The sequence below is a fragment of the Lates calcarifer genome, linkage group LG13, assembly GCF_001640805.2.
Source record: "Lates calcarifer isolate ASB-BC8 linkage group LG13, TLL_Latcal_v3, whole genome shotgun sequence".
Taxonomy (NCBI): Eukaryota; Metazoa; Chordata; class Actinopteri; family Centropomidae; genus Lates; species Lates calcarifer.
Genome location: NC_066845.1, coordinates 9,392,654 through 9,407,240, shown reverse-complemented (window position 1 = coordinate 9,407,240; position 14,587 = coordinate 9,392,654). Strand labels below are relative to the sequence as shown.

Genomic DNA, 14,587 nt, shown 5'->3' with positions numbered 1-14,587 from the left:
TTGTTTTGATGACTTTCATTTACACTGGATAAAAATTAAATAAATTCATAAATCCATGTAATACCGTGCTATTGCCACCACATCTCCACTGCCTCCCTCTGCCCTCTCTATGTCAGAACCATCCATGTCATTGATGCCAGATGATCCCTGAGAAAACTCCACGCTGCCTGCTACTCCCTCCGTGGAAGAGGTCCTACTACTGGGATGGCAGGCTAATACAGAGCTCCGCCGGTCCACAAAGTCCTTGAGGAGGCCCTGGATTTCTTCCACCAGCAGTGGAGGGGTGCCAGAGGATGTGGAGGTGTTTATAGGGATGTGGTAGACCTGGAGATTCTCCCTAGCCTCCAGTTCACCAGAGAGAGACCAGCTGGAGGACTCTTCCAACTCACAGCAGATCTGCAATGAGAGCCATTTCATCTTAACTTCATCCTAAATTGTTCTTATTTGTTAAAGTTTCTTAAACTCTCATTGACAAGAGTGAAAATAAATAACAGCTTCTGGTGAGTGGCCAAAATCATCACATCCTGAGCAGCATTAGTATAGGGTATTACCCTATTAAACATACCACATCTCTCAGGAAACCTCCTGACAAGTTGCTGCTGCTGTTCTTGGAAATTTAGCAAATTAAATGTTAACTAGAGATTCAGGACAATTTAAAAATGGAAACAAACCAGTTGAGTTGTGAATCAGTTTTAGCTTAGATGGCTTCATTGGTGGTTTTACAGCTGATTTACCTGGTTTAAGATATCTGTGTTGTTTGAGTAGACAGCCACCTGCTGGCGGGGATGATGAACTGTATCATTGATGGACAAGAGAACCACCAGACCATCAAGGCCATGGCGATGACTGAATAATTTCAGCTCGTCCACATAATCATGCCAGTTCTGGAAGAGAGAAAAGAAAATAGAAACAAACAAAAAGAAAGAAAAAGGGGGAAGGAATCAACATCTGAAATGTTAAAGGCAGGCTATTATAATGGATGCTTCCAACTTTTTGGAACTTCTATTATTAATGAACAAAAAAATGAAAAAGGCAATTATTACATTTTACTATAACAGTCTAAAAATGATTTATAAACATTTCCCAACATTTTGGTTACAGCTGTAATAGAAACTTTGTTAGACCCCTGCCTTTTATTGCGCATATGATTTAATTTTTTTTTGCAAAACTGAAGCGGTTTCAAGTAAGCCTTCATCTGTAGCAATGAGAGACGAAGCTGTCAAAGCGCACAGAGGGGTAGAGAGACACTTTGTGATTTATTGTTTGGAAATTAACTGTTTGCTCTTAAAACAGCCACCATGCACAGATTATGGTAATTCAGTGACACGCACAATGATTGATGGATGGAAAGTTGCATTAATTAATTGTTTTGTTTGTCAAGGGAACTTGTTTTTTCTTTCTCTGTGAAATGATTAACAACAATGTTATGGCAACCATAATTTGCAATGCAGGGTTACACATAAAGTGTGCAAAGTGATACTTTTGAAAACATATTTGCTTGATTAATCTAGATTTGTTGTGCAACTGTTTGTTTTGTGAAGTTCTCAAAATTGTTGTTGTTATTTAAGTAGAACTTTTAAACAAAAAATAGATAGTTATAGTAAAACTAACAGAGGAAGTTGACATGCATGTGTGTGCCTGGCATTAATGAAAACATATTTCTTTTCTTTGCCATACTTCAAATAGTTCAATGATACACTTGACTTTGAATGTGTGCATTGTGTTACAATGTGTGTGGTCTTTCTCTCTGCTTGAGCCTGTGTGTGTGTGAGTGTATTTGTATGGGTCCACTGAAAATGATTGATGAGCGCTTCAGGCACTGTATCTGCCCAGGCTGTGTCAATATTAACCTGTGAGGATGAGGGGGCTACAATACTCCTCCCCCTGTTCCTCCCCCCACCACCCTCCATCCTCCTCTCTCTCCACAATATGGCTGCTGTCACACTCGGGCCCATCAATCCTCTCACACACACACAACTGTCACTTCAGTGACACTGCCATTTCTCAACACTGATATCCTGATGAGTGCAATGAAGCCTCCCAAGATTCGTTAAAACACACATATTCACTCACTTAAGTACAAACACACTAGTGAAAGCACATGTAACCCTAACATATGAAGATACACACATAAATCGATCAGTCGTCTACTGTAATCCCAGCGTATGAACAAACATGTACCAGTGTATACACATATGAGTTCTGGTAAGGCAATGAAGTCTTCATGATTTACAGTACAATATAAACAGAAATGCTCAAATGATGCCGATACTCTAAAGCTACTACCCAGCTGCGTGCATATGCACACACACATACTCGCACACACAGGCAGGGAAATATAGTCAGAAAACGAGCAGAGTGCAAATCTCCGAGATAACACGCAGGGCGACAGTCTGTCTGCCATTTGGCTCTTAACTGAGTAAATTACTACTCATATTGCCTGCCCCTCCTCTTTCTCCCTCTTTCTGCCACCCCCAGATACACAGATTGCCTTTTCTTATAAATTACCAACATGTTAGCAATAAAAACCCACTTGCTAACTGTCTCCAAGAACCTTAGGATCCGGACGCAGAAACCTGTATCTTATTTGTTAAGTTTTTGGTAGGATGAGATATATCACAAATAGAGGGTTTCCTTCACTTTACATTCTTTTTTATCAACTTTCATTTTCACTCAAGAGCAGACAGACGCAGGAAATAATATGAAATAATATGGCAGATGATTCAAATATTCAGTTTTAATCTTTTAAACCTCATCAGAGAAACACTGACAAAATTGGCTGTTTTGTCATGAAAGTACTACATATGAGATATAGATAATCCAAGAGTGAAGATTATTGTCACTTACTAATCGGTCAGTATACTTGTTCTCAGTTGTGAAATAGCACATCTTTTACAGATCATGAGTAGTCATCAAGAGCAGGCACTTGGATGAAGTAATATTTCTGGAAAAAAAGTGAAGTTTCATTGATGCGAAACAAAAGCAATCTCTTGCAAGCGTTCTGAATTTCCAACTTAAGCTAACAGAAAAAGCAACAAAGACAAAATGAAAGAGATATGTAAAAAATATTAATATACCAATAAAATGTGCATTGCAGTACAAAGATAGTAAAACGAGTATGGGAAAAATAACACTTGAATCAATAAAAACCTTAGGGTAGTATAGCAAGGTTTGAAACAACTTTAACATCCAATACTATGAGAAAAATAATGACCATTTGTTATGGTGATAGTGTCAGCATAAGCTGTCTGACCTGGTTGTATGGTTATGGGCTATGATATGGAAACCTTGTTGGTCCCGAGATGATTTCTGCTTACTTTCATTGCAAACTGAAAGTTTCAGTTATAACTTTTTTACACAACTTTGTGGATATTAACCCATGACTGATTATATGAATGGTCAAACGCAGTTGATTTCATGCTCAGTATCATGTCATAGAGAGCATTCGTGTGTGAAAATGGAATCATTCTCCCTTCAGTCAACTTTGTGAACTACACTTTTTTTGGCACCATTTTCTTTATGTCTCCTGATTCTCCATCACCTGTGTGCCTGTTTTTCTGTTACACTTTGCCTCTTCATGTCTTGCTTTAACACACTTCAACACACTCCCACACTAGGTCCCCAATCTCCACATCTACACACACACACACACACACACACACACACACCCTCCCTCTCTCTTTAGTTGTCTTTGCTCCACAGGTAGCAAGTCTTTAGCGGCTGCTTGCAGTTCTCCCAACCTGCCATCATTATGCACAATAGCCTTAGGTACAAAACTCAGGCCTCATAACTCACGCCCCGCGCGCGTAAATTCCCGTGCAAACACAGTCAAAGCAAAAACACATTTCCTGCTGTCGCCAACATCTCCGGCAAAGAATTAATCAAGCGTTCATCCATTTAGGCTCTTTGCATACCCTTTCCGTCAGAACACAGAACGCTAAGAGAGTTGCGAGTTCTTCTCAGGCGATCGTTTCGCCACCCTGATGAATCCATCAAGCGAGGTTTGATTTATACATCTGTCTGTGATCACAGCGGTACAGCTACAGCAAATGGGGTGGCAAGGAGCGAGCTGACACCACCCTGCTCAAACACACACATGCAAATGCGCACACACACGTACACACATGTGCAATATATACCATTTACCACACACACGTGCACAGCCAAACTCATACATGCATGTGCTCACAAACCAACAGCTATACTCTGTTGTTCACACTCATGCGCGTACACACATACACTGCTTATGAAGTTTTTGGAGAGACAGAGGGAAAAGGGGAGGGGGGTACAAAAGTTTGTAGAGAAAGAAGCTCAAATGTCTTTCTGTCTATCTATCTCATATGGGCCTTCTCCGCATGCTTCATTCACTCAGCTCTTAAGTGCAGGGATTTGGGGGTCGAGATGCAAGCACTGAGTCTATAAATGTTTTGTTTTGTTTATTTGTTTGCCCTCAAAGCCTGAGGAAGCCACACGGGGAGAATGAAAATGGAAATAAGAGAAAGTACGAGTGTTTCAGAAGAGATGATGAGGAGGAAACATCAGTGTAAGTTACTAAAGATACAGTATGATGACCTCCCTGTGCCTTGGTTTTCCAAACTTGTTTAAGTGCCACATTTGTGTACATGTAACAAATTCTATGTGTGTTGCAGCCAAACAAAATATTTTATACTCTAGATAAAAGTGATATGCATCTTGGTATCCTGCTGATTTGTCTAAGCCATGTAAAGAGCCACAACAAAAACAACACTGAGCAGAGTAATAACCATCAGCAAATCCCCCTCTGTAAACAGACATTAAGTGTTTATGCATGAAGATTTAGAAGTGGAGTATCATCTCTCAATTTGACATGGCTACAGCAGTGTCAATACTTTGACCAAGAAAACCACTGCAGTGTAAGAAAGACAGAACCAGGAAGTAAGAAAGGAACAGAAAGATAGAGGGATGGAGGGGCGGGGCACCCTGACTTCCTGGTCTTCAATCTTAGTCCCTGGGAGGCCCACCCTGCACCTGCTGTCTCCTAGTGCCGCTCATCAGAAAGGCATTTAGCGAGTGCTGTGGCTGCGGGCCCCTTCATTAGCGAGCATAATTATTTGTGCAAGTGGCGTAGGGCAAAACTGGCCCCGCATAAACAAACAGAAGGGCCGGAGGACGGTGAACAAACAACGCATTAGAGACAATCAACGTCGCCAACATGAAACCTAAAGCAAACCTCAGATGCAGAGGTGGACACGTACACGCAGAGAGAAGAAAGCAAACATATCTGCATCAGCAACGCAAAAGTTTATCAGTGAAAACAGGAAACAGTAAACAACATCCAAAGTAACGTTAACTTGTATGCAAAGGGTTTCATTTACTACAAAGAGAAATCAAACAGCGTTACAGTCGCATTGTATCATGAAGCACTGGATAAGTGTGTGTTCAAACCAAAATGCAAACTTTTATCACTTTCCCATCTTTCCCCTGTCTACTCTCTCAAGAGTATAAATAGCTGAAGAAGACAGAAAACAAAGAACTCCAAAACATATTGTAAGAGATGTCCATATTAACACATGCATAAAACACATTATTCACATATTCATGGCTGTTTATGTGTGTGTGTGTGTGTGTGTGTGTGTGTGTGTGTGTGTGTGTGTGTGTGTGTGTGGCTGCGGGCTCCTGTCCTTCCCACAGTTCATCAACTCCACAGCATGACAACTCTTCATCCGACCAAAGCTTCATCTGCCAACGCTAATTACTGAGCCAGGAAAACCTCTGATACACCAACACACACTCACTGGCATGACGATATGAATAATGTGTTTTTAGAGTGTTTGTGTGTTTACTAATTTGAGCTTTGTGTTATTGTTACACAAAACCTTTTACACCAGCAAGAAAAGCCTCCCAACTTCTCTACACCAGCATATCAATTTTGCTAATGAGCTGTCATGTTTTTCACATCTACAGGTGATGCTGCGCAATGACTGTGTTCCCTTGTGCAAGGCATTTGATTTCTACATTCACTATCAACCCTTTAGACAATCTAGTGTGTTTCTGTGGGGACAAATTGGTGCCTTTACAAAAAAGAATAGTCTTACTCAGCTTGACGATGTAAAGTAAACACGTCTTTTCTACAGTGAGATACAGAGACAAAAATAACCACTGTTGGAAACACTATGATACATAAGAAACAATACATTTCAGTCATAGCATAAAAAAAGGGACACACGAAAACTGATGTAAACTATTCATAATACCATGACTAAAAAATCATGAAAGGCTATTAACAACTTCTAACATAAAAATTTACCAAGTACTGTAAATGTATCTTTAAAGCCCAGCCACAGCTAGCAAATATAACCTTTTTGTTTTCATACAATACACTGTTAACAATGATAACAATTTGGATTTAAAAGGACTTCACCAACTTCAGATGATAGTTGTTAGACACATTCTGCTTCAGGAAAGCCAAACACGCTCAGTACAGATGCAGTTGTAGATGTAGCAGTAGCAGAAAAAATACCAAAAAACTTAAACTGTGTGCAGCATGAACTAAACATCCACCATGCAACTGCTATAGCTGACAGCCAGAAAAATCTTATTTTTGTAGTATATATACAGAGAATTACTGAATAAAAAAACATTTACAATATGCAGTAAGAAAAGCTGACAATACAGCATGACAATTGCATTGCTCACTTTTGCAGCTTTTTTTTGCAGTCAGTTTTGTGGAACATGACAATCTTCAATACACCTGTTTCTATGTATTCTGAATCGCAAAAAAGCCGCACACACAATGTCGTATAATTGTTACTCACGGACAACATGATGGGAAACTTTTTTCCACCACCATTCTTGAGCAGTGCCATTGTAGGCAAATGTGGAATTATTGCTTGAGACGCTGAGAAATATTTGCCTTTACGGCTTCAAATGTAGCGCACACTGACAATAGATACAAATGATACACAAAAATATTCAGACAGGCACCGCAACTATGAAAGAATGAAACTCCATTCATTTTCACGTTTCTCTTCCATAATAGGGGAACACACAGACTGACTAATGTATGTTTGTACAGTACACAAAAATACATTAGTCAGTCTATACGATGTGTCCATATCATTACACCACACACACACTCTGAAGCTTTTTCTTCTGCTAACTAGGCAGTCACAGCCAGATTTGTTTTACCCCAAAATCTAACTCTGTCCTCTTTAAATGCTATCAGACACACACAAAGACTTAAAACACACTTTGACAAACACATAACACATAAACCATTAAAGACTAATTGAATCTAATTTATTTAGTTTTCTGGAAAGAATCATTTAAGGCAGAACTTCCCTAAGCCCCCTCAATAAATGACACTCTCATACCGTTTTACTCTCTTTTCAAACACAATTAAAAAATAATATATAAATATATACACACTGCAAATGACATGCATATAAGGAGTTCATTTTGGAGCCCGATCTCAGGTCATTAGTAACCCACCATGACGCTGTAGAGTTGGAGGGTCCGCTGGCGACACACAGGCCCCTGGCCATTTATTCTATATTAAGTCTCTAATGGGCCCTCTCTCTCTCTCTTCCTCTCTCTCTCCCTTGCTCTGTCTCTCTGTCTCGCTCTTGACACGCAGCATGTAGGCACAGCACTGGTAAAATATGCACAGAAAGTCCGGTGCGCTCACACAGACAAAGCCATTCAAATGAATGGTTATTTATTCGCTAAACGAGGATCTGGGTGTTTAATGTTCCTTGGACGTTAGGTAGTTTTCTGGGGGAGGCAGAGCCATACCCCTACGGCTACAGACATCATTTATTTTACACATAGCCTAATACTGCACGCTAGGCAGCCACTGAGAAAAATGGGCTTTGGAAGTGAGAAGGAGATATAAAAGAAATAATGAATGATTTTTTTCCAGGGGGGCGGGGGTAGTGGTGGAGGTAGGAGGGGGGTGAACACATTAGAAGTTGCAGCAGGGAGAAAAGCAAGGGGTAGGCTTAAAGGCTTAAAGCACCCTCTGTGTGTGTGTGTGTGTGTGTGTGTGTGTGTGTGTGTGAGAGAGAGAGATTGCAAATGTGAAGCGGAAGAACAAGAGAACGTCAGGAAGAGAAAGATAGAGAAGTTAACACAAACATTTCACAAATGTGTAAGGACATTTGTGTATGTTTGAGTGTGTGTGTGCTGGATTTTAGAATATCAGTGGGGAGGAAGGTGATACCTGGTTGTGTGTGAGGCTCTCAGGCCTCCATCTACATCTCATCCAAATGCAGAACATCACAACATCAGAGGGGCTCCTCTACTTGCATAAGAACACCTCCCCAAAAATCACACAGCGCAGGTGTAATGTATCCAAAACATGAAAGCCATCAAGAGTAACTTTTAAAAAAAGAAACATTGTTTAATCGTGTTTTGTTTGCAAAATGACAAAGTTTTTTCTCCTCCATTGCTCTTTTAAAAGACTACACAAGTACAACTAACAAAAAGTGCACTGAATTATATCCCAATATAATCACCATGATATATTAACAGAAACAATCAGGCTAATGAGAGCATTAATTGGAGTAGTAAGTGTATTAATTAGCCAATATTTCTATATCAGCACACTTATCTTTACATCACAAGTGGAGGATTTATATACAAACACATATTTTTAATAGAAATATCTCGTAAAATACATTTAAATGAATTTAATGAAGTTGTAAATTGTCTTTAAATTTTATTGACATGAAATGGGTCTTTAAACCTGAAACTCTCTCCCAGTTAACATGATTCATCAACAGAGCTTCAGATAAATTAACTTGATCATTATTGGGTTTTCTGCCCCATGCAGCTGGGTCCAGTTTACACTTAATTAAACAAGGTTGCTTTCTGAACTCATTCAATATTCAGAGATTTTGTCATGAAAGAAAAAAATCCCTAAATTTAATTGGCAAATGGGTTTATATTTATGTTTTGATGGAGTGAACAAAACAAAATGGAATCAGGCATTTTAAGATTTTTTTTTATAATAAAAACTTACCTCCTTGTCTGTGGTCGCTGAGGACAGTGCTATGGTCATCTCTCCATCGGAAAACTCCTTCAGCTCTATTGTAAGCAGCTGCTCCAAGTCTACATCCAGTCAGTACACACAAACAGACTGACAGTTATATAAGACACACACAAAAGAATACAAAACAATTTCACAACAGACAGAAAAAACACAAGAATGAATGCCCTCTCTAGAAGTGAGAGATAATTGAAAGAATGTTTCAAGACATGGATATGTGCCAATGAGTAAAATGTGACACCATGGGGATTATACTGAACTTTTTGCACCTGCTTGGCCGAGACACTTTGCACTGATGTCGAATAATTCCCAGCATGGCTCCACCTAGTTTCAACGTGGCTAGAGATTTAATTGGCCACAGCGATTGGATAATCTGTGTGTTTGGGCAGGGCCTTTAAACAATGTTAGATTGGATGAGTTTCCTGCTATGTTATAGCAGGAAATTCACTGGGGTAATTAATAACAAACTAGCTCTTAAATATAGATTAGCTGTCACTAAATATTTACAACTAGTAACTTACAGGTTTAACTTCTAAGAAGCAAACTGAACTGACAGAGCAATTATCATTACACAAAACTTCTACAGTAAATCAGAGGACACCCAATCTCTCTCCTACGTCTGCACTCTACTGTGTTTAATTCAAGCTCAACTTCTGTACATGTTCAAATACGCACATTGTAGCTTTGCCTCATCAGGTTGACCTGCAGTGACATCACTCCATTGCTCCAATGATCTCATGAGCTCCTCCACTTGTGCTGACCGATGGCCATGTTTGATCCACAGAGTCTCACTTTGCAGCCGCAAGGCCTCTGTAGACATATACACGTACACACAAACTCATATGGGTGTGTCCAGCATGCACATTCTGGTTCTTGCTCATACGTTCATGTAAGCTGATGAATTGCTGCTTTTCAGACGCTAATCTACAAGCCTGAACTTTCAGTGTAGGGCAAGTAATCAGCTCTGCAGCACAGTTTGGTCTTAAGCCAAGACAAGCCACTTACACTGAGTAGTGTATTTCTTCATGATGACATTTCAGGTCGCTGTAAGCTGTCCCAGAGATCTATCATTGCAAATCATTAATTGCAAATAATCAATAAAAGGCTTAGGTCAGGGTTAGACCTAAATAACCTTTTCTGTTGAGCTGGTCTCAATAAATAGTGATAGATTGCTGATTTTGCCACACTTTTAATTAAGTTTCCAGGGGACAGGAACCAAGCAAAAACACAGGAAACGTTCTCACCAAAACCTGTGTCCTCTTTGAATATTTGTTTGGAGAAATTCAGTACAGCCTCGAGTTTATACAGTTTGTACACAACACCATCACAAAGGCACCACTGTAGCAATCAATCATTCACTGTCAATGAATGTCCTAGTCCCTGAATGAGGAACATATCTGGACGACAACAGGACAGGAGTTTTTTTAAGTCTACTGTACATTTTGTGAGGGATCTGTAAATCAAAAAGTAGCTTACCTGTTGTTAAAATAGCCATAAATAGTTTATGCCAGGCTTGATATATAAACCTATAAAAAGTTTTATATCTCCTCTGGTAATAGTTTTCTTTGGACAGAGCCTATGCAGAGCAGGAAGTAGCTGGAATACAGTTCAGCTACTAACCTCTTTAGGAATCAATGAACCTGAAAATGCACTGTCCAAAGAACTATAAGAACTGGACTACATGCAGTACATCATTCTCCTGCTCTACTCATCTTTCCATTTCTGTTTATGCACTTTATTCTTTTGCTCCTCTCACTCCATCCACCTTAATTCACTTTTCCTCTATCAGGCTGCTCTCTGTCTGTTTGTCTTTCTGTAAATCACAGTGCAGAGCGTTATTGAACAGAGATCAGTCACGTCTCCTGCCCAACCTTTACACAGCTGCTTAACACTGACAACTTGAGTACCTGTTTGGCAGGCTATTCAACGGACTTAACAGCATACACATACACAAACACAAACACACACACACACACACACACACACACACCGTGCAAATTTACTAGTCCATCTCCATTTCATCTCTTTGGTGCCTGTTCAGACACAAGTATTTGATGCCAACCTCTTGTAATTTAATGTTACAGTGCAGTAAACCACCTGATATAAAATGTATGTTACTACACCTCAATATGATTTTCTCCAGCCCAATACAGATACACACATTCTATGTCTCATACATACAGTAAACCCCTTTCTATTTTTTTCTTTATTGTTGACTTTCCTTTCATCCCCCTCTACCATTTTACTGATTGAATTCTAATAACAGCTTTTCTTATTTTAGTGGGAAAATAAAAATACTGTACAAGACAAAACAGAGACAACTCAACAGTCTGAACTAACTTAAAAAAAAGACTCACATTATGGGACTCTGTGTGTCTTTCTGCGCTCTGCCTTATTCACATTCACCACCCCTCATCTCTCTCTTTCTCCATCTCTCCTGGTGGGTGTTAAGCGAGTCATGTCAGGGGATTTGTGTGTGTCCTCCTTCATCGCCCCATTACTCCCCCCTGGGGGGGCGCCTGCGCCTCCCTCACCTCCGAGAGTCTCCCCCAGCGTTGCTCTGATGTGCTCCGCTGCCTCTTGAAGAATCTCCCTGGCGACTGTCATCACCACGGACGATGCCCCATCATCCCCTGTGTCCTGCTGCCCGTCGTGATGGACCACTCGCAGGATGCTGGACTCCAAAGTGTGGTGCTCAGAGCTAGGAGGGTGAGAAGACAGGGGAGTGAAGGAGAAATGGATGGCTGCAGGGGAAGGAGCCATGATTGTGAGGCATTTGCATAAATACAACTCCCCTTTGGGTCATGAGGGAAATACACACCCAAACATACTCTAAATCTCATTTTTTGCATCAACAAATAAAGTCTTCTCTGCAAGAACCCACTGTGTCTGGATATGTTTGTGATCTGCATGTGTGTGTGGGCTTCAGCAATGCACATTAATCAGTGTTGGTCCAGTGAAACATAAAACAACCTAAATTCACCAAACCTGCTTCCAGGTAAGATTTTAATCACTTCCCTGGTGTCTCATCTATAAAGTAGTTAAAGATTAGCTGAAGTTATCAACAAACTGACCTGGTGTGTGTGTGTGTGTGTGTGATTGCAAATGTGAAGAGGAAGAACAAGAGAACATCAGGAAGAGAAAGATAGAGAAGTTGTGTGTGTGTGTGTGTGTGTGAGTGTGTGCATTTTGACATGATTTGCATAAGTGAGTGTGTTTACCTATCTAGAAGTCCACCTCTCAGCAGTGTGAGTGAGAGATTTCTGGTGTGATGAAGCTTCACGAGGTCTACATCCTCCCTCCACAGCAGCGAACCCTCACTAATTTTCACCCTCCGCAGATACCTCACCGTCTCTCTGGGCAACACAGTGTTACATCGCCGGCCGCACAACACTGGCAGACACACTCTGCCTGATGTTTCCTTCTGGAGCACACAGACACAGAAAGTACATGAAACCAGATGCACTTTAGAAACTACAAAATAAATAACTAAATGATCATTTTTAAAGAATGTACCAAATATCTGTACGCATACAGTGAAACAACGGTGAAGTGAAGCATCTCAGTCGTACAGATGAACAGTGAATGATAGTAGACTGTGTTTAACCTTGTTTGGTGCATTTTGTTTGATACATCAGTGATACAGGGAGATTTTCTACATCACAGCCACTTCAGTGTCTAGCATATGAGATATCTTGCCAAGGTAGCACTTTAGCTTATAGTGATAAAACTGCTTTTTCTCTGCATTTATAGAAAACAGTTTCTCACTGGACAAATAGTCAGATAAAGCCATAACACTGTTGCCAGTTTAAGTTTTGGGAATTAGTGCAGTAGTCTGTAACAAGAAAAGTACATTTGTGCACTACCACTGTATAGAAACATAAATACAAATTAAACAACAATGTATGTATATGGATTTATTTGCTAATTTGACGGCCATTATAGCTGCTACAACCAAACAAGACATTGCATTTTATTGAGTGTGCCATCAATGGACACTTTTCTTCCACAATGCAATGCACAAAGGAAACAGAGGAGCTGCTCACAGCTTGAATAAACATATAAATAAACTGTGGCTGATGTCACATATTTACCAAGAACACTAGAGAAAGGATCCAAATGCAGCCACTGAGAGAGAAACAACAAACTGTCCAATGTCTGGTGAAGCAGGCAAAACACAAAAAATGCTTTAAAACTGTCGCAAACACAACATGAGGCTCAAACTCAAGAGCAGAACTACAGGACTAATTAACTAATAATTAACTAATGGAACACAGGTGATACAGAAAATAGGTAGGGGGGTGGGAGGGGACCCACGAAGGCAGGAAGTAAAACCAGAAGAGACACACAAGGAAAGTGATTTCAAAATAAAACAGAAAATAAGCATCTCACTGGGGACGCATCATGTCAGATGGTGGTGAAAAAGCATCAGAAAAATCTAGAAAAACAAAGAAATGACTATTATGTTTTAGAAAATATAATTTGATGACACTATAGCATGGCAGTCTATGTGCAATATACAATATACTGTAAAGAATTCATTTGTAGTTTGGATTTGCAACGTAGTTCAAGACAATACTCTGACAATATACATTCATTACATAAGAGTTGGCTCAACTTTCAGGTGCTTACCAAGCATTGGACGCATATATAAAAACAATATATAAAACTGACAGTGCTTGACCTCGCCTTTTGAGATAAGATAACACTTTATTGATCCTTGGGTGGGGAACTTTTAACAGCAGCAGTAAGACAGCCGAAGAAGTACAGATAAAAACATAACACAATAAGAGCAGTGACTTGTAAATGCTTAACCTTTAACCCTGTAAATAAGGTTTATTTTTTTACATGTTTTAAGCAGAAAACACATGCACACAAACAGACAGAATTCATATTACCTGGCTGAGGTGTAGGGCTAAGCACAGTGTTGCGGCCACAGTGTCAACATCTGGTTCTGGTCCACCTAAAACAGCATGGATGGGATCCTCTGATGCATCTGCCTGAAAACACACACACAAAAATATACAGTACAAAGTTAGTGTGTCTGTGGCTTGTTGGCTTTTTCACTTCTAAATGTTCCTGGCGAGACATGATTGAGTGACACTTAATCTATTGGTTTTCCAGCATCCAACAAAAGAAGCAGGTGACAGTACTGTACATTATTGTTTGATCTGATAGCTGATATAACTGGATCCTCATCAAGCCAGCATGACTGTGTTAGATGACTGCAGCAGTTTGAAATCAACAATATGCATTAATAATGAAATCATGGTGCTGCTAGGTTTAGCTCATGCTTGAAAGAGAGTAATATTCCATGTGCACTACACTAGAGGCACAATCGGTCGTAACAGTGAAGCAATGGTCCAAATTAGCCATATAAACTTTTTCACTGTTAACTCAGAGTAACATGCTTTATCAGAACAGTGATGAGTTCCATTAATTCTACTAAACAATGCAGACAAACACTCCTCATTTATGTTAAGTGGACATTAATGACAGCTCCATTACAGAGATTAAACATCCATCTCTGGGTGAAAAAGGCAGAAAATTAAGTTTCCT

At 39.8% G+C, this 14,587-nt stretch overlaps 1 protein-coding gene across 9 annotated transcripts in view; it reads right to left on the bottom strand.

Annotated features, from left to right (window-relative positions):
- The window catches only part of LOC108878091 (prune homolog 2 with BCH domain), a 61,369-nt gene that overhangs the window by 20,707 nt on the left and 26,075 nt on the right, over window positions 1–14,587 (bottom strand). For 7 of the 9 annotated variants that reach the window (XM_018668403.2, XM_018668406.2, XM_018668407.2 and 4 more), the window contains 7 exons: window positions 13,927–14,028; window positions 12,250–12,452; window positions 11,563–11,729; window positions 9,704–9,838; window positions 9,002–9,090; window positions 735–884; window positions 65–396 (listed from right to left, as the gene is read on the bottom strand). In XM_018668403.2, the coding sequence (XP_018523919.1) occupies window positions 65–396; window positions 735–884; window positions 9,002–9,090; window positions 9,704–9,838; window positions 11,563–11,729; window positions 12,250–12,452; window positions 13,927–14,028 (1,178 nt within the window). The other 2 variants (XM_018668413.2, XM_018668415.2) reach the window with 2 other exon arrangements.